The sequence below is a fragment of the Malania oleifera genome, chromosome 1 (genome assembly GCF_029873635.1).
Source record: "Malania oleifera isolate guangnan ecotype guangnan chromosome 1, ASM2987363v1, whole genome shotgun sequence".
NCBI lineage: Eukaryota > Viridiplantae > Streptophyta > Magnoliopsida > Santalales > Ximeniaceae > Malania > Malania oleifera.
In genome coordinates this window covers 37,480,359-37,503,927 of record NC_080417.1, presented here as the reverse complement: position 1 = coordinate 37,503,927, position 23,569 = coordinate 37,480,359, and the positions used below count along the sequence as shown (strand labels likewise).

General features: G+C 35.6%; 1 protein-coding gene across 2 annotated transcripts in view; it reads left to right on the top strand.

The window, feature by feature from the left end:
• The first annotated feature begins 2,809 nt into the window (after positions 1–2,809).
• The window catches only part of LOC131147041 (D-2-hydroxyglutarate dehydrogenase, mitochondrial), a 35,870-nt gene continuing 15,110 nt past the window's right edge, over positions 2,810–23,569 (top strand). The window contains exons 1-11 of one of the 2 annotated variants that reach the window (XM_058096906.1): positions 2,810–3,180; positions 5,466–5,833; positions 7,273–7,374; positions 8,176–8,223; positions 8,470–8,540; positions 14,676–14,794; positions 15,120–15,215; positions 15,319–15,428; positions 15,971–16,051; positions 17,083–17,183; positions 18,030–18,138. In XM_058096906.1, coding sequence (XP_057952889.1) covers positions 3,075–3,180; positions 5,466–5,833; positions 7,273–7,374; positions 8,176–8,223; positions 8,470–8,540; positions 14,676–14,794; positions 15,120–15,215; positions 15,319–15,428; positions 15,971–16,051; positions 17,083–17,183; positions 18,030–18,138 — 1,311 coding nt within the window. In that variant the 5' untranslated portion in view covers positions 2,810–3,074. The remainder of the gene's footprint in view (positions 3,181–5,465; positions 5,834–7,272; positions 7,375–8,175; positions 8,224–8,469; positions 8,541–14,675; positions 14,795–15,119; positions 15,216–15,318; positions 15,429–15,970; positions 16,052–17,082; positions 17,184–18,029; positions 18,139–23,569) is intronic. The other variant, XM_058096907.1, reaches the window with a different exon arrangement.

Here is a 23,569-nt window from a genome sequence, read left to right as displayed (position 1 = left end):
GGGAATTTTAATTAAAAAAGGTAAAAATTACTATGCTTATAGCACTAAGAGAAGGAAACATTGTTCAATAAACAAATAAGTCTTAATACTAGTAGTTGATTAAAAGAATTTTTAGTAATCTCTTTTGAAATGCCTTCAATCATCAATATCATCACATTCTTCCAATTATCACAATAATGTTGATATTTTTAATTTTAAATTGCACTAATTGTAGACAGACACTAAAATTTATTATCTTTCCATAATATTAGAAGTTAAAAAGTATTTGTTTAAATTTTAAATGCATGCCTTATTTTTTTTTTTAAAAAATTACATTTTAATGGGATAATTGGAAGTTCAAAAGATAGTGGAAAGTAAAAAAAAAAAAATTTTAATTTTAAAATAAGAATAATTTATTGAATTACTTGTAAGTCCATAACATGTAAAATATTGTTAAAATTAGGGTTGTAATTGGTTTTATTCGATTCGGTATTAAAATTTTCGATTTTAAAATTTCACAAATCGTTACTGAACTGTAAACCGTTGATTTATAAAAAAAACCAAACCGCCAGTTTTTCGATTCAGATCCGTTAAACTTCGATTTTCTAAAATTTAAGTTACAACTTTCTTTTAGCCATTGGCCTGCAACCCACACCCAAAAGATGGGCTTAGCTTACAGAGTTGAAGGCCGACGAGGAGGTGGTGGAGTTGGTATTTATAGGAAGGGAAACTAATTCCCTTCCCATGTGCAACCGATGTGAGATGAGAACCGTCAAGTGTGAGCCATTTATAGGTAGCGTTTTGAGATCCCAGAGCAGTGACTAGAGTTGTGGAGTGAAGAAAGAGGAGTGTGTGGAGGCCATGCATTGCTGGAGAATCAGTTCGCTAGGGACACTGAGAGCTCTGCATCTTTCGGCGAATTCCTGTAGATTTACGAGTGTTCGACTTCTGGAGTCTCAAAGGCTCGATGCCCGTGCGGGGTAGTGAGCACCTCTCTTCATGTCTCTTTCTTCCAGCACCTCTATATCTGAGTCACCTTCAGTGGCCTCGGTTCATTGCTTCCAGTCCATTTCCACCCCTCTCTCTCTCTCTCTCTCTCTCTCTCTCTCTCAAAGGCGTAAGACCCCATCACTCTTAATTTCACGCTCACCGACGTCGACATGGATGCTTCCCAAAATTGGTCCACCTTCTCTCTTTCCAACCATCAACGGATTCCCTCTGCATATTCCTCTCATCTCCGCCTCTTCCAACCTTTCCACGCCACACATCCCCGTTAGTTTTACTTTGCCTTCTAAAATACATCTCTCTCTCTCTCTCTCTGGATAACAATATGAGACTCTTTATTTTTTCGCTATTGCAAACAATATTATTACAACGCCTGATGATAAAGCAGAACAAGATGTCGCTTTGGGTGCTAGTGCAACTAATCTATCCATTATTGCCGGCGGACAAAGTCCAAAACTCGAGGACTTTCTTGGTGGCTATGGTGGTGCGACTGCATCTGGATGACCATTTGGTCATTTTCTTGGCGAAACTTCCATGAATGCATCCCAAATGGAAATATATGACTCTGAGCTGAAGACCATAGCCGCAACCTTCCTGTGCGAGATCTCCAATGAGCAAAAGCCTTCAATTATGAATATTAGTATTATATAAAACCATACAATTATAATTTATTAATTTCGTTTTCAATTTGTTTGTTCGGTTTTGGACCAAAACTGACATCGAAACTAAAATAAAATTTTTTTACCTTTTAAAAGGAATAAATTTTTTAAAAAGGGTTCAAAATCATCTCACAAATCCCATATTCATACCTCATCAAGCAAAGGCAGGATTAGTAAACACAGTCTTTCACATATATGCAAAAATTGCTAACATTATAAAATGAAAAGTCACACAAGATGTATTTATCCACTTAAAGGTGTTAGAGACTTAAATATTAAAATTGAAACCGCAAACCAAAAGACTGAACTGAGATGTGTTTTGATTCGGTTTTGGTCTGTTTTTTTATTTTTTGATAATTTTTATACACCTGCAATTCAAATAGCTTGTAAATTAAATGTATTTTTGAAAAAAATAATTAAAAAACATAATTTGAAATGATTTTTCTTAATTAATAGTAGAGATACCATTATTTTTTAGGAGATGAACAACACCTTAGCTTGCTTAGATGATGTTGGAAGGAATTGGAGGAGAGTAGGAGATGGCTAGATGTCAATTGCAATTTGCAAGCTTGCAACTTCAATGTGAACTAGTTAAAAAAATAAATTTAAAAATTATAATAAATTAATAAAAAAATGTGTATTTATCATAAGTTGAGTGGTGAAAAGATATATTTAAATTCAAAAATTATGGTTAGGAGACAAAAATTATAAATAAATAATTTATAATGTTTTACTACAAGTGTTATATCTTAATTTATAGAATAATAAAAATACAATAAAAAATTGAAGTATCTTTAACCACAATTTAACATTATAACACTATATATCGTTTATCAATTATTTTCATCAATTTGATTAGAATTTAAATTTATATGAATTTAAATAAAATTTAATACAAATTATATTTAATTTATTCTAAATATATTTACAAATTTAAAATCAATCTTTAAAATTCATATTTTCAAACACAATAAGAGATTCTAAGATTAAGAATGTGATTCACAATTTTCAGATGATCGCATGAAAGAACTATGGACAATACATGCATCACAAATTCACAATGACAACATTACATCATGCCTACGTCAACCATGGAAGCTGACTCGTCACTGGTTCAGCTGGCTCGTCAGCGAAATTACAAAATGGAAAAGTACATTATTTGTTTTGGAGTTATTAATATGAAAATTTATTATGTGGTGAAGAGCTATCACAGTCAACAGATATCTACATGGATAATTATTTACCAATTATAATTATAATTTAGTAAATTTAATCGTAAATTATTAAGTCGTAGAAAATTGTTAATATGAATCTGTGATTTAAGATTTGAAAGGTTTTGAAGATTACTCTGTCGTTAATATATGTTATTCCAAGAACGAATGCAGATACGGGTGCCGTCTATGTTTCGCAATTATCGGCGCTATACTGAAAATGGAGTTTCGGAAAGCTTCTCAACTCCTCGCACGATCGTCCAGGAGCCTCTGTGATCTTCGATGCTGTTTCGGTGTCGATGATTCGATCAAATTCCCCAATTCAGGTGACACTATTACAACTATTGTACTATGATTAGTGTTACTGTTTTCATCAGTTTGCTCTGTCGATTAAAAAGATATTTGCAATTTAGGTGTTCTGTTATTGATTGTTGTTGCGAACACGCACATCGAAGCAATGTCTCGATTGGCTCCCAAGAAAACTAAGAAGAGAATTGAAAATTTGAACTTCTATAGTCATTTTTGAAGGCAAATTATATACTTTTCTTTTTTTGCGGGGGACTCACATTTCTGAGAATCGCGGTATTAGTTTTACTTGGTTGATCTATAGGTTATTGAACTGTTTGTATGTAAAAACTGATTGTTCTTGAGGCTTAATTCTTACCGTGCAGTGGTATTGGGGGATGTATTATGTTTTTAATTTTAATTTTTTTTAGCTGTATATAAACGTTTTCTTGAAAAACATTGCCAAATTGACTAGTATCTGATATCCAGTGATTGTTTCCTAATAATCAGAGATACTCAGAAGTCTGGACCATAATAAAGGTAAGATTACTAAAATGGAGAAGTACTTCTAGGGTTTGTGTGAGGGCGACTGCAGAATAGAGGGTAAATTGGGAAGGGAATTACCCATTTTATTTGAATCATCAGGGTTTGGGGCAATGAGAACAAACAGGTTCAAAGAATGAGCATAGCTAAAATGAATTCATAAGATGGATGAGTGTCTGTAAATGAAGGTATAACACAAAATAATTGCATAACAAAGTGGTTGTGGCTTAGGGGCATCATCAATCGAAGACAAAATCAAGATGAGAAACCATAATGTAAAGTCGCAGTTGTGTAGCACATGCTGCTCTATTCACTGCTAAGGAAGATTGAAAGAGTTTTTATTGAGGTGGAAGGCATCTCAAGACAAGATAAAGACTTTGCAGAACATTGATCAAGACAGTTAAAAAAAATTGATGAAGTTTGGTAGACTTAAACCAAACTGAATGAAGAAAAAATATCCGTGAAGTTGATCCCACATAGATAAGATAAAGGCTTAGCTGATGTTGCTTAATTCTTGCATACCATGGTGTTTACATTGGCAATTTTGGTTATGTTAGATTATATTACCACTTTACCTAAAAGCTTCAGCTGTTTGTTTGTGGGCCAACAATGTATATCAGGCCTTAAACAAAGAAATAAACGAATAATAAACAACACCCAATATAGGAAATACGATGATTCTTAACAAAGAAATAAAAATGCAGGCAACGAGACTAGAACCCAGGATCTCTTGGTAACCGGTTGTGATACCATGTTGTAAAGTTAGAGATGGAGGAAAGAAGAAGAGAAGAAGAGAAGCGAAGAGGAGAAGAAGAGGAAAAGAAAAAAAAAAACTGGGTGGCACTTGCCTGGAGTCTACGCACAGCTCCAAGTCTGCTGTCATATATTATTAATAATCAGTGTTTTAAAAGGCTTAATCGAGGTTCGCCTCAAGGCACAACATGCCTAAAACGCCTTGAGGCTCAATCTAAAATACCAACTTCCAAAAAGGCTAACGCATTATATGGTGTGGCCAACGCATTTTTGCAAAAGGCATGCCTTTTGCGCCTTTTTAGTTGAGACATGCATTTTCGGTGTGTGATTCTCAAGTGAAAATTGGTTAAAGAAATTTTAACTACATGTTTGTATAAAAGGTATCTCAAAATATGAGTTGACTGTATAGAAGGAATCTCAAAATATGAGTTGATTTCTAGAACTCTTGAACCTCATTCTTTCCAAAATAACAGAGAGTTGTATCTTAAAATCATGAAAATAATTTGAACTTTGTACTAGTATAATTTATGTCATGTATTCAAGTTAGCAAGTTTTGAGCGACTGCCAAGTAGTTTGCAAAGTATATATAATTTTTCTTTCTTACATTATATTTGTGATTTTCTTAATTTTTCTTTATTTTAAAAAATATAAAATTTATTTACAATTTTTTTAGTCTTAAAAATAAATTCTTAAAAGGCTTACACAACATAGGCTTAAGGCTTACGCCTTGCCTTTGAAGGATTAAAATGCCTTGCCTTATGCCTTCGGCTTTTAAAACATTGTTAATAATAGTAGTCTTAAAGACAACAATGCCCCCTTAGCACAACCTAGTTACTATTACTAAAATAACATATTCTCTTCTAACAGTTTATAAATGAGATGTTACATCTCCTTGAGAAAGAAGATTGATGCTGAACCTGCAAAATTATGCGCTAAGGAGTATTTTTCAAATGCAGAGAACATTTTCGATTGACAAATGCTTGTCTAGTACTTATTCATTTTTATTTTTTAATATTTCTTTTCTTTCCAGGTTTTATACGTCAGTTTAATAGAATTTGCAGACCATTCGGACCTTATCTTGAAAATCAAACGCCGAATCCTAAGACACGTTCTCATCTCCCAAGATATTACATGGAAAATATCCATGCTTCTACAGAAAGTTACATTGGATTCACTGGTGGAATTCGATACAGGTTTTTTGGCTCAGTGGCCAAGACAATCCAGAGGGACCCATCATTTTCAACAATAAATTCTGATGATATCAGCTATTTTGAGGGCATAGTAGGGGAGAAAAATGTCATTCAGGATGATGACAGGCTTTTGACTGCAAATATGGATTGGATGCGGAAATACAAAGGTTCAAGTAGGCTTTTGCTTCAGCCTAGGAGGACTGAGGAGGTTCATATCTACTTTCTTTGTTAGCTATCTTTGAGAAGTTTTTGTTTAATTTCATTTCATAATAATTTTGATTCCAAAGTATTCACAGTAGATCAGTTCAAATTCTTGAGGGTTCAAATTCTCACGATCATATTTGATGGGCGACATATGAGATGTCAAGCATAAATTCCTAGAAGTCTTGTTTTGGTTTATTGGATGCAAGGGAGATGCATAGAAACCTTGTTTTGTCATCTAAAAAATGGCTCAGTCAGTAGGTTGTATTTGTGAAGAAGCCCAATTTGAAAGATAAACACTGGGAATAGAGACTTTGCCAATCCCATTCCCCTCTTAAATTTTTAGGACTTTCTCCCTGTTTTCTAATTGATTCAACTTTAGGAGATCCTCAATTTAACATGACTAAAGTACCCCTGATTTTAAATGGCATCCCTCTACTTGAACTCAAACTCATCCTGTCAAAATTAAGTCAGTTTTGAGATCTGACACAAAAGACCAAAACTCCAGTTTTGGCCAAAATGCTCACTATTTGAAAAAAATGATCTATGCCAAAAACTTAATAATTTCATTCTTGACCCTAGAAGCAAGGTTTTGATCATATATATATATATATATATATATATATATATATATGTATATATATTTTCAGTCAGATATTGAAATTAGAGACAAATAAAGTTTCTAGTTTGAAGCATGACAAATTGGAATTGAGGAATTTTCCACATATGTGAGTGGGAATATGGAATTCATCAGAATTGGTTCTTTGGTTATTGCAATTTATTGTCTAAATTCAAAATTTGATCAATTGAAAAATTTAATTTCTAGCAATTATCAAGGGCTTTCAATTTCCAAGTGTTCCTAGAAATAGAATTGACCTTAATATATGGTTTATGCATGTAATCCTCCGACATGATTAGAGTTAATTTGCGAGTTCAAATAAATTATATGCTTAATTTTGTATGGAGGTTTTACTAGCTTCTCTATGGATTCTAGCAACATATGCAGAAATTTTTTGAATGAATCCTAATTGACTTGTGTAATTATGTTATCGGACGTATTATGAGTTTACTCAAGAAAAATGAAGGCTTAATTGTGCTTTATATGCATTAGATTAATTTTTCTTGTTACATATTCATGATGAGGGGCTACTAGCTTCAAATTTCATGGCAAGCACAATGGAGCCACTCTTATTTTCTTCCTCCACTGTCACCTCCCTCTCATTAGTTGATACTTGATGGTTCTCTTTCTCATCCCTTCACACTCTGGTTTTTCTGATGATTGTTTGTTATCCTGGTCTCTTTTGCTCTCTCTTCTTTTTCTATAAGTTTTCTGGATAATAAACTTGGTGTTTTTAAATTTATGAATAAACCAAGGGCTTGTGTTTTTTTTTCTTTGATTTTATTTTTAATGTTTTTACATGTTGGAAAATTTATTTATGTTTCCAGGTTTCTCAGATTCTTAAATACTGTAATTCCAGATGCCTGGCTGTTGTTCCCCAAGGTGGAAATACTGGTCTTGTAGGTGGAAGTGTGCCTGTTTTTGATGAGGTAGCATAGTTAACTTTTTAATCGATAACTTCTCTTTGAATTTTTACGATGTAATTTTATTGTTTAAAAAGTATTTGTCCTAATTCTATGCAAAGTGTTAGTGTACCAATACCATATCAGTGTTAAAATTTGCTTACATATTGTATGCCTGATTTTCAGTTTGCGCTCTTGTGAGTAGGAATTTGGCTGGCTAAGGACAAACCTGGATCCCCCACATTAAGGCAACTAATTTCTGCACACTATGTGTTAAGAATTCTGGCCTGGTTTAGGCAGGCTCAAATGCAACAGCTAACTAAATGTGTTTTCAATAATTCAATGTGATATAATTGAGCCCTAGTAAAATATTTAATAGCATAGAAAATCTTTTCTGATTAAAGACTTGCGTCTAGGGTTTAATGGTTGAAAACCGAGCTTTTTACTAATTGAGCTAATTTACGATATCCATCCATGTGTATGTAAAATTTCTTTTGGTAGTCCTACATGTATGTAAGATATAATATATGGCATACATTTTACCCAGAGTGAATACCTAAACATGTATTTACTTTTGGTTAGTCCTGGGCCTCTTGACCTTGGGAAGAGGTAGTCCCAGGCTCCCAGCCTGCATCTGCATTGTGGCCTGAGCTGCTGTGCTTGGGTCAGTGCAACAATTATTGTGCATGCACTTTTTGGATACACATTTAGGTATGCCTATGAGCTTATGTTTACATATGCAAACTAGCAGTCTATTGATTTAGAAACTTTCTTAATTCTTTTTTCTTACATACAAGTAGCACATTTTTTTGTGCAATTATTTTTCAGGTGATTATCAACATGGGTTCCATGAACAAAGTCATATCGTTTGACATGGTAAACGCTTTATGTTTTTACTGTATTTTCATTTCAATCTTCTTGTCTTTCCCTCTAATAGTCAATTCTTTCTTAGAATCTCAAAGTTTGCAACTCTTATGCTTTTCCTGTGGCCTTTTTTTATTTTTTCCCCTCCATATACTTCTTGTCCCAATAACTGAACATTCTTAAAGCCAATATTGAACGATGGTCACACATTGCACCTGTGCACTAATCTGTGTAGGGACTAACTTGTGCCAATTTTAGGTCAGTGGTATACTGGTATGCGAAGCTGGATGCATATTGGAATACCTGGTTTCTTTCCTGGATGGCAATGGGTAATTCTCTTTTATACCATCTTTTTTCTTGATGTGGGAATCTGTAGCATCTAAAAGTTGATTACTGTGACAAGATTGTATTTTTCAAAACAGAGGTATAAAGAAAATGTTACACTGAGTGCCCAAAGCTCCCACACCATATCAGGGGGTCTGAAGAGGGCTTGATGTACACAACCTTGCCTCCAGAATTGGTGAATGTTTCCCTTAAACCTGTGAACTTCTGGTTTGAGCGTAAACCCCTTACCATTGGGTCAAGTGTTGTCCTCTTTCAAAATAGTGCACAATTAATAAAATTTTTTAGTTCTATGCTCCCAATCTTTTCTGCATTGAGTATGAGAAGCTTACTATGACATGCCGTTATTTTGGTTGTGTTATGATTTTGAAGCTTAATGTCATCATCAATAACATGCACTTTTTCTATTAAAAAAAAAAAAAATTCAATGGGTTGTCTGGGGTCATGGTTGTACTTACAGATGTGAAGTCTGGTGGTCACTATGCTTGTTTAGAAGTAACTGGAGGGCATGAAATAAGAAATTATTTTGTAATGCCTTTTGGTAGGTAAGCAATGCATGGGCACCCCCGCCCCGGGGGGGGGGTGGGGGTGTTGGGATTGGAAGGTTTGCCAATCCAAGTACGAAGGCGAAGAACCATATGAAAAAGCCAAATAACCCAGAAACTGCGTCCAAGAAACAAAATCTGGATAAAAGTTCCCTGTATTCCGGCACAAAAAAAAAAAAGCAAACATAATAGCATCTAGAGGTGATCATGGGTGTCGGATTGGGCCCAAAATTCCAACCAATCCAATTTTGTCAGTTTGGCAAAAAGTCAATCCTAAACCAAACCATTGCAGATGCAGTTTGGGTTGGTTTGGATCGGTTTAATTATCGGGTGGGTTGGTTCAGTTGGGCGGTTTAGCTTGTTTAGAAGTAAAGTAGAAAAGGAAAAAAGCACACACACACATAAGAGGAGTACATGTAAGAGTTTTTCCAAATATAATAACATATATTACATTGAAAACACTACTTACACTAGTATTATTCGAGTTAAATATATTAAAATGGTAGGCTTCTCATTAAAAAAAAAGGCTATGGTATCAAAGTAACAATATGATGTAACATATTAGGTACTTTACAATTTTCAATTTCTCATTGACAATAATATAAAAAAGGTTCTGAAAGTTATCAAAAACAAATATTATGTTTATTGTCTAACACACATACTATCAACCACATAAAAATCATAAGATGCAAAATCTGCCCATTTGTCTTCCAAAAGAACCAAAACCGCATATCCATAAACATTATTGCAATAGAAACAAGACCAAAAATGTAAAAATTAAAACACTCCACAAAATGTGCCAGTCCCGCAGTCCATCCTATGTATTCTTTTATAAGTCCTAAGTAGTTGTTTGCCCTTATTAGTAATTTTTTTTTCATATATGCATTAGAGTCGGATCAGTTGGATTGGACACTAAACACGTAAACTGACCCATACATTCGGGTTGGGCAAAATGGGAAATTGCCAACCAACCCATACAACATTCAAAGCCATTTTTTTTTGGGCCGGCCTGGTTCGGGTTGGTTGGGTTGAGTGGGTTGTGGAACATCCCAAGTAGCATCCTTCAACTTCTAGATGTGCATCTCCTGCCCCTAAAAAAGACTGTATGTCTCTCCCTAAAAATGCTCTTGAATAGGCAAAGTGGGATCAAGTTTCAATTTGTTTTCATCCATATGTTGCTGCCCCTCACTGTCTGGCAATGAAGCAGTGATTGGACTCATGCCAAGTCAAAAACCAAATCTCCTAGTCTTTTCATGATGAAATAATGTTAGCTTTGGTGTATTCCCAAGAGGGGGGGTGAATTGGGTATTTAAAATTTTGTCCTACGTTAACCAATCTAATAACAGTATTACACAACCTAGGGTCTGTCTATGCAATCATAAACTCAATCATTTACAATAAAACATACATGTGCGGTAAATAAATTGCGGAAATGTAAATTGCATGCACGATTTGTTATCGGGGTTTGACCAATACTGCCTACGTCCCCACCTTGGCTCACTAATACAAGGATTCCATTGTAAGATCACTTCACGGGTGGAGCGGCACCGGTTACAACTAGGTCAATTAACGGGGCTGACCTCAACTATAACCGCACCTTACCAGGATGGTGCACCTAACTTTTCTAACCGGGTTTAAGCCAATCTAGGACTATTCAACAAGTCTAGTCTCCCTCTTTAGGCCCACGCTTTGAATACAAAGGATATAAAAATTTGCGTACAAGCAAATGCTTCTTACACAAGCAGATATGTACCACTACGCACAAGCACTAATCAATGCACCTCAAACAAATAGAAACTATAAGCTCAGTGCAATACGTGTGCAATAACACTCAATCTAATATCAATGTTCAATCAAGCACCAGAGTGTATCAACAAGCTAATCTTTGAAACTTTGTATGAAAATATATCTCAATAACAAGCTTAGGGTTTCAAAAATTTCTACCAAGAGTATTCTAAATATCTCTAAACAATATTTTCGCAATATTCATGCACGAGGATATTAAAAAATTAGCTTGTAAAAAGATTTTTGCACAATAAAAAATACAAGCCCAAGTGAGTCTTGCAATAACAATGCAAAGACCCACTTAGCTATAAGATTTTTCCCACTCAGATTTATCAAATTAAATCAATGGAAAAATCTTTGCTTAACTCTTAATATGAAAATCAAATATCAACAATTGTAATGAGAGCTTCTGACAATGTAGAACAATATATAAACACTCACAAGGCTTTGATTCTCAAGAGAATGGAAGTATATAAACACTCACAAGCCATCAACAAATGTATGGCAGTCTGATTAGCTTCATAGTTCAAGAATATTCCATCCATCCGCCTAATTGAGCCCTTCCATCATGGGTTAATTTTTTCTAACCCCACCCCTTTTCAGGTCCTCGTTATTGGGGGGTTGATGGAGGATCACTTCTGCTGCCTTTTAAAAAGTTTTCTATTAGTTTGATGATATTAGCTTATTTCATTGATTTATAGTTACTGTGGGGTTATTTTATAAATTTTTGATTGTTTTAGGGTTAGTTTGTAATTTTATAGTTCTATCTTTGGGATTTCTTGGTTGCCTATTTTTAGAAGAGAATATGCTACTTTGGTAATTATGAGGTTTTGAGTGGGGGTGCTTTTGTCTTTTGTGTCTTTTTTATTATTAATTGATATATAAAAAGGGCAGACCTGGAGTTGTACGTATGCTCCAGGAAACTGCCACTGGATTTTTCCTTTCTTCCTTTCTTCTTCTCTTCTTCTATCCTCCAGGACCTATTGTGGTCCACCCCTTCCCCGGACCCCGCATACGCGGGAGCTTTGTGCAACCCCCCCCCCCCCCCCCCTTTTTTTTTGTCAGTGGTTGATCCCCTTTAAGTCTGATTGATCTGAGTTGACTTTGGTTTCTCTTCCCCCCTTTCCCCTCATATCTTTCCCTAATTGGTTCTCAAATCTGATTTTATGTTCAGTTTTAGAGTTGTTTAGTGACAATCTTCCTCTTGGTCAGGCTGTGCAATGTCCTTGGTGGGATGCTGTGTGTTTGCAGTGGTTTAAAGCCAGTCATACTATGTTTCTAGTATGTTGCTGTTCTGCTGTTCCATTGGCTGGTTGTGGCATGGTGATGATGTTGATGCTGTTGTATTCATGGTTGATTGATTGCAATATTTTATCAGTTTCTGGTTGGTTTTGATTTGTGTTTGATTCTATTTCCTCTTCTTGCCTGCATTGGCTTATAGTTGCTGCCAACTCTGATGCCCATAGCTGCTGCCAGGTTGTTTATTTAGTGTCTCTGTGCTTTGTTGTGGTCTGCCCTATTTTATGTGGTCAAGTAATTCCTCTTAGGATATTGTAGCTTCAGTTCTGTGGTCCTAGTTGACTCTTGAAGTTTTGGTTCTTTGAAGTTGTGAAGTTCTACTATGTGCTAGTGTGTGCTGTCTGACTCTGCATTGTTGCCGATAGTGGTGTCCACTGATTGTAGTTTATTGTGGCCTGAGGGTAGCTTTGATGGTGTCTAGGGAGAGAGCTTAGGCAAGAGCTTAGGATGATACTGTTAATTTAGAGATCAAAACCATCAAATGGGTTGGATCCTCCAACTATCTGTTGTGGTCACATGTGTATATCAACATAAAAGGGAAGTCCAAGTGTCTGCTCCATATTCCTCCATCTCCAGACTCTAAGGATTATGAAGATTGGGTGAAAGAGAAAAGATATTGCTTTTGTAGTTGTGGAATAGAATGGAACCAGAATTGCTGCAAACATGATGTTTCATAGAACAAACAAGGCTGTATCAATGATTTACACGCTTATGAATATTAGTCCTGTTTTCGATGTGGAGGATTGGACATCTCATTAGGCTCCTTTAGCCCTCCTGCTTTCACTTCTAGTACTCATGCCGGTCCAGTTGTTCCTCAGGTTCCATAGGATGAGATTGAGGCTATCTCAGATGATGACTCTGCAGCTTCTTCTGATTGAGTTTTTGGTCAATATTACTCAGCTAGTCGATATTTTTTTCTCAACTGGGAGACTTATGATGTTAGGGTGATTTAACTTTTGGATCATTAACGGAGTCCATGTTTATTCTCTCTCAACCGTTTCTGTATTTTTGTTCCTTAATTTTCATTTCTTCTTTCTCTGTTTTCTCCCCCATCTGTCCTGTCCTACATCAAGGGTTCTTTATAATAAGGCATACTGCCCCTGGTAGACCCCACATGGTTCTCATTGACTCAATATATGAGGATTCTTTTTATATACTCCATTTACCTCCTTCGTGAGCATTCCACTTTGTTGGCAAGTCTCTACCAAAGAACTTCTCACAATAGACCTTAGGTCTTGGCTCATTATTCATCACAAGGAGGGCATCATCATCACCTTCCCCCTTTCCTTACATTCTAAGTTTGTGGATGTGTTTAGAATGATTGACCTCTTTAAACAGCCCCCTTTTCTTTTACATATTTAATTTTTAAAATCAAAATCGTATTTCGCCTCTAAGAGCTCCGTTTTCCCTTAAAAATATCATTCCTTGGAAAAAGTCCTTTTAATCAAAATCATAATTTTTCTTTAAAAAAACTTGGGTTGATTTTTAAGACATAAATCATTAGAAAACCTTTCATAAACCTTAGAGTTGCCCCTCATTGGGTAAACTGTGCAAACTTTGATCCTGTATTCTGCAATGGTAGTAGGCCGCCTGGGATCTAAACCCAAATCCTAGAGCCCCCCCTCATAGCCCAATGTCTTCCTCTTTTAATTTCATTTATTGCATTTAGCCAATTTAGAAAACCCAACCCAATAATGAGAGGGCATTTTAGGACAAGTGACATCGGTTTTGAGCGATATGTGTGCATAATACTTCCAGATCTCCTTAGCTAGTCCTTGTACTAGGAATTAATGAGTTTACAAACAAGTTCCATTCTTTGGTCAAAATTGGAGTTTTGCTTTTTCAAATTGTTTTCAGACATAAAGAGATTTTCTTTGTTTTTCCTAAAATAAAATGAACTGGAGACTTATCTTTTTCAAACACACCACCATTTTTGAGAATCGAATATGGGCCTCAAGCCCAAATATGAGGGTTATTACAACCCTATGCATGCCTGTAGGTCTTTACAAAGGTGTGCCGGGGACTAGTGATATAAAAAAACTGGTACTTAGACAATTCCGTATCCTCCTATACTTTTTCATATTTTATTTTACTCTACCACCAAGGCACCAACTGAAGTTGCCTTTTCTGCATCCTCATTTTTTTTGGCACACTTCCAGTAAGTCAAGAAACTTTGTTTACTGATTTCAATAATATAATTTGTTTGGATGGACTTCTAACTAGTCAGAATTTTCGTTCTCATAACATGTATTTCTCTCACACCAGTTTCTGTCAAGATTTATTTTTTTCTGATCTTTGATTGTATTTCATATTTATTGGGCCCATAAAAATCAGTATGCTGATTATATTTAGAAATGCTCTTTTATTCATGGTAAACATATAATACTGCATGATAATCTATTTACAAGAGTCCTTATTAGATTAAATCATTCATTAATTTGCTAGTTCACATGATTGATTTGTTGTATTTAAGGAAATTGTGCTTCCTTTCAGATTTATTATGCCACTGGATTTAGGTGCAAAAGGAAGCTGCCAAATTGGTGGAAATGTTTCTACCAATGCTGGGGGTTTACGCCTTGTCCGGTATGGATCACTTCATGGGACTGTACTTGGTGAGTGTTGTTGTTCTCTATTCAAAATTGATGCTTAATGAAATGGACAGTGACTTGATGCAGGTTTACACTCACAAACACAAGTGGCAATTGAATCATATATGTTTATTTGTGTTGCAGTGGATATTTATGAGCATATAGATAGATATCTACATATTCTACATAAATGAATATGCACACTTGCACACATATCATTTGTTTCAACTTTCAAGTATGCTTATTGCAATTGCAGTGAGTATCTAAAAGCTGGAATATAGACATCTTTTGGCTCTCTTTATTTTTTAGTTGTATTTAATCTAAAGAATATTCTAGGTATGTCTTTCAGGTCTTGAAGCTGTTTTAGCTGATGGGACCGTGCTTGACATGCTTGGCACGCTACGCAAAGATAATACTGGGTATGATTTGAAGCATTTGTTTATAGGTACTAAACATCCAATACTTTTGTTGCTCTTGTTTGTTGTTAGAAAGTATAACTTTTACCAGAGGATGATATTACATTTATCTGCATACTCCAATTTTTGTAGGCAGTGAAGGATCATTGGGCATTGTAACTAAGGTTTCCATACTAACCCCGCCAAAGATGGCTGCAGTAAACCTAGCTTTTCTTGCATGTAAAGATTACCTTAGCTGCCAGGTATGATCAGTTTTCTCATCCGGAAATTTGTGTTTGTGTTCTGATAAATTAATGATGTGGCTGCCTAGTATGGTTCTAATGCCTGTAATATTGTGCTCTCAACTGAATCTATGGCTTTCAAGCCTGGTTTATTGCCAGATGAGATAGCCTGGTTGATTGTGTGAGTGTCATTTATTATAATGTTGATCATACAGCTCTTGTACCATCCTTTGGGTTTAAAAATAGCTCCAGTTCTGATTTGACTTTTGAGACTCCTTAAACTTGTAAATCTAGCTTTCAGTAAGGTCCAGGTAATTCAGTCCTGTTCTGTTAAATGGAAAATATTGGATTTAGAACTACAATGGTGTTGTAGCTTCTAATAAAGGAATCTTAGCTTGGCATGTGAAGTGGCATACTTCTCGCATATTTTAGTTTGTTTATTAAATTTCAACATCAAGTTGAAGTTCATGACCTTCTTTAATGATTTCATGTATTACTTATACCTTATTCTGATTCCCTTCTTGATTTGGAGCCCATGCTTTATTCTCACTGATTTTACTCAGAATCTTCTACTGGAAGCAAAGAGGAAACTGGGGGAGGTTCTATCTGCATTTGAATTTTTGGATGACCAGTCATTGGATATGGTAAGCTTTCTGTAGTGAACATCTTCCCTTTTTTCCTCTGCCCCCCTTCCTTTTCACTTCATATGCTCGATGTCGTGTTCCATTGAAAATCAGTCCCAGTTGGAGCAGCTACCTTGTAATCTTATTTTGGGAAAGGAAGATGAAAAATTTAAAAGTCTATAGCACCAAACACAGTAACCAAAAACTAGTTTGAGGTGGCATGCCCTAGAAGTTGTGTATGGAAGCAGCACTCTGATTTAGGTGAGAGATGCGAAGGGTTTGACTTAAAGTAGTCAGGTCTCCATGTGGTCTCTATGGAGTAAGGCATCTGTTGTTTTCTTTTGAATGGTTATATAATTTACTCTTTTGAACAGTTGAAAACTTTACCCATGAAATTGAAAATAAATTTTTTTTCCCTTCACTAGGTTTGATGCATATGAAATCTGGAGCAAACCTTTCAGCAGTTATTAATTCCTACAATAAAAATCTCTTTGTCAAAGAAAAGGGAGTTTCAAGACATTAAAAAATATTGTAAACATAAATGCGGGACTCATTTCCAGATTTTTGAAATGCCTTCAAATGGACAAAGAAAAAAAGGAAAAAAGAAGAAGAATAGGAAACTATAAATTGGTTGAGCACATTGGATTGCAAACTTCAATCAATTTGGCAAAGGGCAATGAAATTTTTTTGTTCTTGTTTTCTCTATCAGCTGTTGATTCTTGTATAGCGCAATCTTAAACTAAATATTTGTTGCCTTTCTTTGCACTTCTGCACTCATATTTTGGGAATCAAATTGAAGTGTACGTTAGTAAATTGTGAAACTCAATTGCAAACTAATTCCTTGCCAATTTAAGTAAAGGGACTTTGACTTTATTTTTCTGCAGATTACAGAACAGAAAATGTAATAGGTAAAAAAATTTGCTTCAGGGATTGGTTTACTAGTTCAGATCTTGATACACTTTACAAACATTATGTTTTTCTTTGGAGGCTTGTCCTATAGAAATTTCACTTTTCTGGAAAAATAATCACCTAAATTTTTTCAAACAAAACAGGTTCTTTGTCATTTAGAAGGTGTACGGAATCCATTACCTTCTTCAATGCACAACTTCTATGTTTTGATTGAAACAACAGGCAGCGATGAAACTTACGACAGGTAACCTTCTTTGTTAATTAGACTGTTTATTTCATGAGATCAAAGGTAATTAAGCTCTTCTGAATTTATTTATTTATTACTTCTTTGAATGTCCTTTTCGCAAAATATTTTTCTATTGTCATGATCCTCAATATTAATTAGGTTGGACTTTCTTACTTGTTTGTTGGAATTTGAGGAGGATCCCATGACAGAAAATTGGAAATTATGCTTTTACTTTATCTTGTTTTGTGAGTATATTGGGTTACTAGAATCAATGTAATTATGTGGTTGTATAATAAAGATCGAATTAGATCTTTTATGAGCAAAGGAATGAAAAAAAAAAAGCCTTATAAGAAAGTTAAAGGATGAATCTTTTTTTAGGTATTGTGATATTTTGGGACGTGGACTTTTATTATGGATATTTTGAGGAAGCTGGTTGCCCTTGGATATTGTATTTGTGAGAAAGTTGAGGTCTTTTTGTTGATCACTTATAGGTATTATGGCAATTCCTGGAAAAATGATCCATCATTAAGATTGCTAAAGAAATGAAAATTCTAAAAGAGAAAGTTACCGTTAAAAGTGTAAAAAACTAGAAATGGGGGTCTTATGGTGGTTGGGAAGACGATAAATGAGGAAAGTGTGATGGAAAAGAACATCCCTTCTCTACGAGTCTTTGCAGAATGAACTTTTGTAAACATATCTCGACTTCATTAAAGGGAGAAAATGAGGTACTCGAGAAATAAACGAGATACCAAATGAATTGCATTTTTTTATTTCTATTATAATATACACTATTTAATTGAGTCAGTTTGAAATTAATGATATATATGTGTTCTTATATCCCACAAATTCTGGTAATGTTTTCAGAGAGAAGCTTGAGGCCTTCTTACTTGGTGCTATGGAACGCGGTTTGGTTTCTGATGGTGTTCTTGCGCAAGATATTAACCAAGCAGCCTCATTTTGGCGTATACGGGAGGTTTTTTTCCAATTAAAATTTTTTTATTTTTATTTTTATTTTGAGAACTATAAGTTACTACTGAGGGTATGCCTTGCATGGAATGCACTTCTTAGTCAAGATTCATGATGGAATTCTTTGTGGTTGAATAATAACAATTTCTTTTTGTTACTTTTGAATTAATGATCATCCTTTGAATGGAAAAATAAGCTGAATTATTTTGAAGTATGCAGTACATGGCTATATGTTTGTTATTTTGTCTACCACTTTGAAACAAAAATATTGATGTGGTTGCCCTAAAACAAAATTAATGACAACATGGATGTCTTTGTTTGTTTGTAAAGTTAGAGATGGAGCAGAGAAGAAGAGAAGAAGAGAACCAAAGAAGAAGAAAGTAAAGAATAAGAGGTGGCAGTTTTCCTGGAGCCTTACATACAGCTCCAGGTCTGCCCTCTTATATATTAATAATAATAAAAAATACTTATGGGCAAAAATACCCCCCCACACAACCTAATTGCTGAAATAACATATTCTCTTCGAACACTCCCCCTCAAGAACTATCACCCAACCCTAGCTTGTTACAACAATTAGACAAGGCACAGACTTAAATAAAGGCTTTGCAAAAACACCGCCTATCTAATCCATTGATTTCACAAAAGGAGTCCTCATGACCTTCAACACAGCATCCCTCACAAAAATGAAGTCAACTTCAGTGTGCTTTGTCCTCATGAAATAATGGATTGCTAGTGATATGAATGGCAATTTGATTATCACAAAACATATCCATTGGCTTTGTTACCAAAATCTCATATCTGACTAAGAGACTTCAGCCACATCAGCTTACTACCATAGCTTGGGATTCTGCTTCAGCACTTGATCTTGGTACAGTTGCTTGTGTTTTTCTACTCAAGGTAACAAGATTGCCTCCCACGAATGTTTAGAATCCAAGAGTTTACCTTAAAAAATCAAAAGAGCCAGCCCACTTTGCATTCGAGTATCCCATGATCTTATAAATATTATTACATTTATATACCAAACCTTTGTTCAGAGAGCCTTTGAGACACTGCAAAATCCTACAAACAGCATCCCAGATTCCAGCATCCCTAGACAGCTTCATGTTAGGATCCATAGGAGCATCAACTTGTTTAAGTCGCAGCAAACTGGCTTCATTTAGAAAGTGCAAGGTATATTTTTGCTAATATAGACTTAACCCTTTTAGACACCATATTATCTCAGATTCTCAATACTAATTAGGTAATGCTGAGTACCCAAGTCCTTGATTTGAAATTTATTTTGAAGCCACTAATTAACATTTGCAATCCTGCCCTGTTCATTGCCAGTGATGATGATATCATCAACATAAACTACTGGAAGCACCATTTTTACCACTAGATACAACCAAATGCAGAGACCACCACACTAAAATTTTCAAACTTGGCTTGAGGAGATTGCTTAAGACCATAAATGGCCTTATGCAACCTACATATTTTACATTTCTCCCCTTGAGCAACATACCCAGGAGGTTGCTCCACGTATACCTCTTCTTACAAGTGTACATACGAAAGCCATTCTTCGCATCCAACCAGTATAAAATGAAAATTAATTGTCAACAAGACTAACACAAGAACCAAATTTAGCCAAGCAATAGTTAAGAAGTCGAAATATATTGAGCAATAGGATAAGTAACTGAGCATTGAAAGTGCATGTTTGAGTACCTTTTTGGTGAGCAATGGGCAAATCCAAGTCACACTGGGATGGATGTCTAGAACAAGAAGTTGAAACAGTGATAGGCAAAAGAGGAAGCTGCATAGTGGTAAATGGTAATGACGTCTATGCTTGCTTTCCATCATTTATAAACCCTCACTTGTTTCCCTGAGTTTGGATATGATGAATTTGAAAGAGGAACATAAGATTTTTGGAGAGGGATAATGGAAGGAATTGGAGGATCAACACACAAGGGGGAATAAAAAATCGTTGATGGACTCAACATAGATTCATCCAAGGAGGATCCTGCCTGCACTAGATAAATAAGGAATATTTCTTGCGAGTGTGGGTATCATAACATCTATAACCTTTTTGAGTTCTCAAGTACACAACAAAGACACATTTAATAGCACGGGGATTGAACTTGTCCTATCTAATGTGTGTAACATGAACAAAACATGTACAACTAAAGATACAAGACATGATAGGAAACATGGATGTTTCTGGATACACGATAGAGAAAGGAATTTGCCCCCCCTTAGAACACTAAAGGGCATCCTATTGAGCATAAAACAAGCTGTAAGAAGAGCATCAGTCCAAAAGATTTTGGGAACATGCATGTGAAGGAGGAGAGACCATGCTATGTCAAGTAAATGCCTTTTTTTTTTTTTTTCTTTCTTTTAGCTACTCCATTTTTCTGAGAGGGTATGTATACATGATGTTTGATAAATAATCCCTTTGTCTGAGCAAAAAGATTGAAGCTCATTTTTGAACACATTAAAGTGCATTATCAACAAAAGATTTGAATACCAATGCCAAATTGAGTTTATTTCTTGGTAGAATTGAGTAAATATATATTAAAAAATTCAGACCTATCTTTCAACAAAACAATCAAGGTCATATGCGAAATATTGATGACTAGTCAAATTCTTGACTCTACATGAACCCCAAATATCTGAATGAATAAAAAAACAATGATTTACTTTGAGATTTGATTCTAGATGGAAAAGATGTCCTAACATGCTTTCCCTATGGACATGCAATACACTCAAAACGAGAAGCAGACTTTAACATGGGAAAAGTAGCTGTAGTTTTTGAAAGGATGGACGACCAATACAAGCATACCATTCATCAAGAGAACCACCTTGAGTAGAAATTGAAGTAGTATGACAAGAACCGGATCGACCACCATCCACATTGAAATGGTACAAGCTGTCCTTCTCACCCTCCACCAATTCTCTTCTTCTTTGTCTAGTGATCCTAAATAAGACAATGAGAAGGAAAGAAGGTCGTAGAACAATTATGAGATTCTGTTAGTTGATTAACTGTTAATAGGTTCAAGGGAAATTTAGGCATGTATAACATATAGGAAGAAGACATGGGAAGAAATGTGAGAATCTTGCCACAACTAGAAGCCAGTGCAGCCAAACCATTAGAAAAAAAGAGTAACTTTAGAGTGGAAAGTAGTGTGTTTCAAGGAGTTAAACAAGTTTGGGCTACCTGTCATATGGGAGGAGGCACCATAATTAATGACCCAAGGTGAAGAGGATGAAGAGGCAAGAAGCTTGGTTGTACCGGAATGGGCCACATTAGCAATAGATGTAGAAGAATGAGTTTGGAGTTGTTGAACCATGTGGACAAGATTGTTATACTCATCTTGAGACATGATAGACGATGTACACGTACTCAACTCCCTAGTGTAGTGGATAGGTGCACTTGAACTTTCAGCGGTGGAATCACCCTCTGCAAGAGACATTTTGGCCAAAGTTGGTGTGCCATGGAGATCCCAACAGTGATTCAAAAGTACGGTTTTTCTTGCCACAATGTATGCACATGCGAGAATTGCCATAATGGGCTCCTTGTCTTGATACACTCCCTCTGCCTTCCAAATCCTGTCCTCATCCTCCAACACTTCCCTTACCACGGCAGGAGGCGGTGTAAACATAGTTGAACTATCATGGGAAGAAACTTGAGGAGAATAATGAGAACCACCTTTGGTGATCCATTGGATTCTAGCATATGCTTCATTCATGGATGTTATGGATTCATTGGCAAGAATCTAATCGCCGACAAACTGAATCTTGACAGTAAAAAATTCTGTCCTTTGTCTCTTAATCATCACAATGCTAACTAACTAGTTGATAGATATTGAGTTTCTCCCACGTATCCTTCAAAGTGCTATAATACTCACTAATGGACCTACCTTCTTGGCCATATTTGAAAAATTCTTATATTGGTAAAAAGTATGACTTTGATTTTTATCTTGAGAGAAGCTTCCATGAAGATCATCCCATACGGCCTCAGTTGTTCTATGAAACATCACATTTGCTACAATTTGTGTCTCCATGCTATTTCACAACCACACAAGCAATATATCATTCTATTTTATCCAATCTTCATAAACCTTGATTTTGGAGACGGAGGTGAATGCAACAAATACTTGGAATCCCGTTTTGTGTTAATATACGCATGCATTGCTTGTGATCAACAGGCAATTGGAGGATCCAAACAATTTGATGACTGTGATCTGTACATTAACAATATCAGCCAAAGCTCTCTCAGTAGAGACCATCACAACAACCACGCAAGTAATATATTATTCTCTTCCATCCAACCTTCATAATCCTTGGATTTTGGAGACGGGGGTGAGTGCAACAAATACTTAGGACTTTCCTTTTACATTAATATACGCATGCATTGCTTGAGACCACAACAGGTAGTTGGAGGATCCAACCAATTTGATGGCTGTGATCTGTATGTTAACAGTATCAGCCAACGCCCTCTCTGTGGAGACCATCAAAACAACTCCCTATGAACTACAATCAGCACACACTATTTTGGGAATGAATAACACAGCAACTATGGAGAATCAGGCAGCACACACAAGTTCAAACCAGTGCTTCAGAACTTCAAGAGGTAGCTCTTACCACAAAACAGAAGTTACAATCCTACTAGGAATTACTTAACAACACAGTAGAAGGCAGATTACAGCAGGCACTTCAGGCATTTAATAAACAACATGGCTGCACAGCAGCTGCTGCTGCAGGAATTATTGCTGGCAGCAACTAGGGGCAAGTGCAGAGTCATTGAAATCAAAACCACTGGAAACTAATAGAAGAGTGCAAGCAAGCAATAACGGACATGCAGAATTAGAACAGCTTCATCATGCCAACACCAGCCAAAGCAGCATAACAGCACCAGCAATATGCATGAAACAGAGAATAACTGCATCACATCAGCAAACCGCCAAAAACACACAGCATCCTACCAAGGATGCTGCACAGACATACCGCAATGAAAAAGGGTCCCTAAATGACTCTCAAACCAACTGGAAAATGAGATTTGAGAACTAATTAGGGGAAGATAATGGAAAAAACGAAAAACAGTGTCCAAAGAAACAGCTTTAATAAATCATATTTTGTGTAGATTAATTCTCTGATACCAGGCTGTAAAGCTATAGATAAAGCAGAGAAGAAGAAAAGCAGAGAAGAAGAGAAGGAAAGAAGAAGAGAAGGAAAGAAGAAGAAAGCAGAAGAAGAAGGGGCAGCAGTTTTCCTGGAGCCTTACGTACAGCTCCAGGTCTGCCCTCTTATATATTAATAGTAATAAAAAGTCTTAAAGATGAAAATACCTCTACTCATGCAACCTAATTGCTTGAAGAACATATCCTCTTCTGACATTGTTCATAGTGGTTTGAAACATGTGAATGGAAAAAAAGTTAATACATTAGAAAACTACTTCTTGGTTG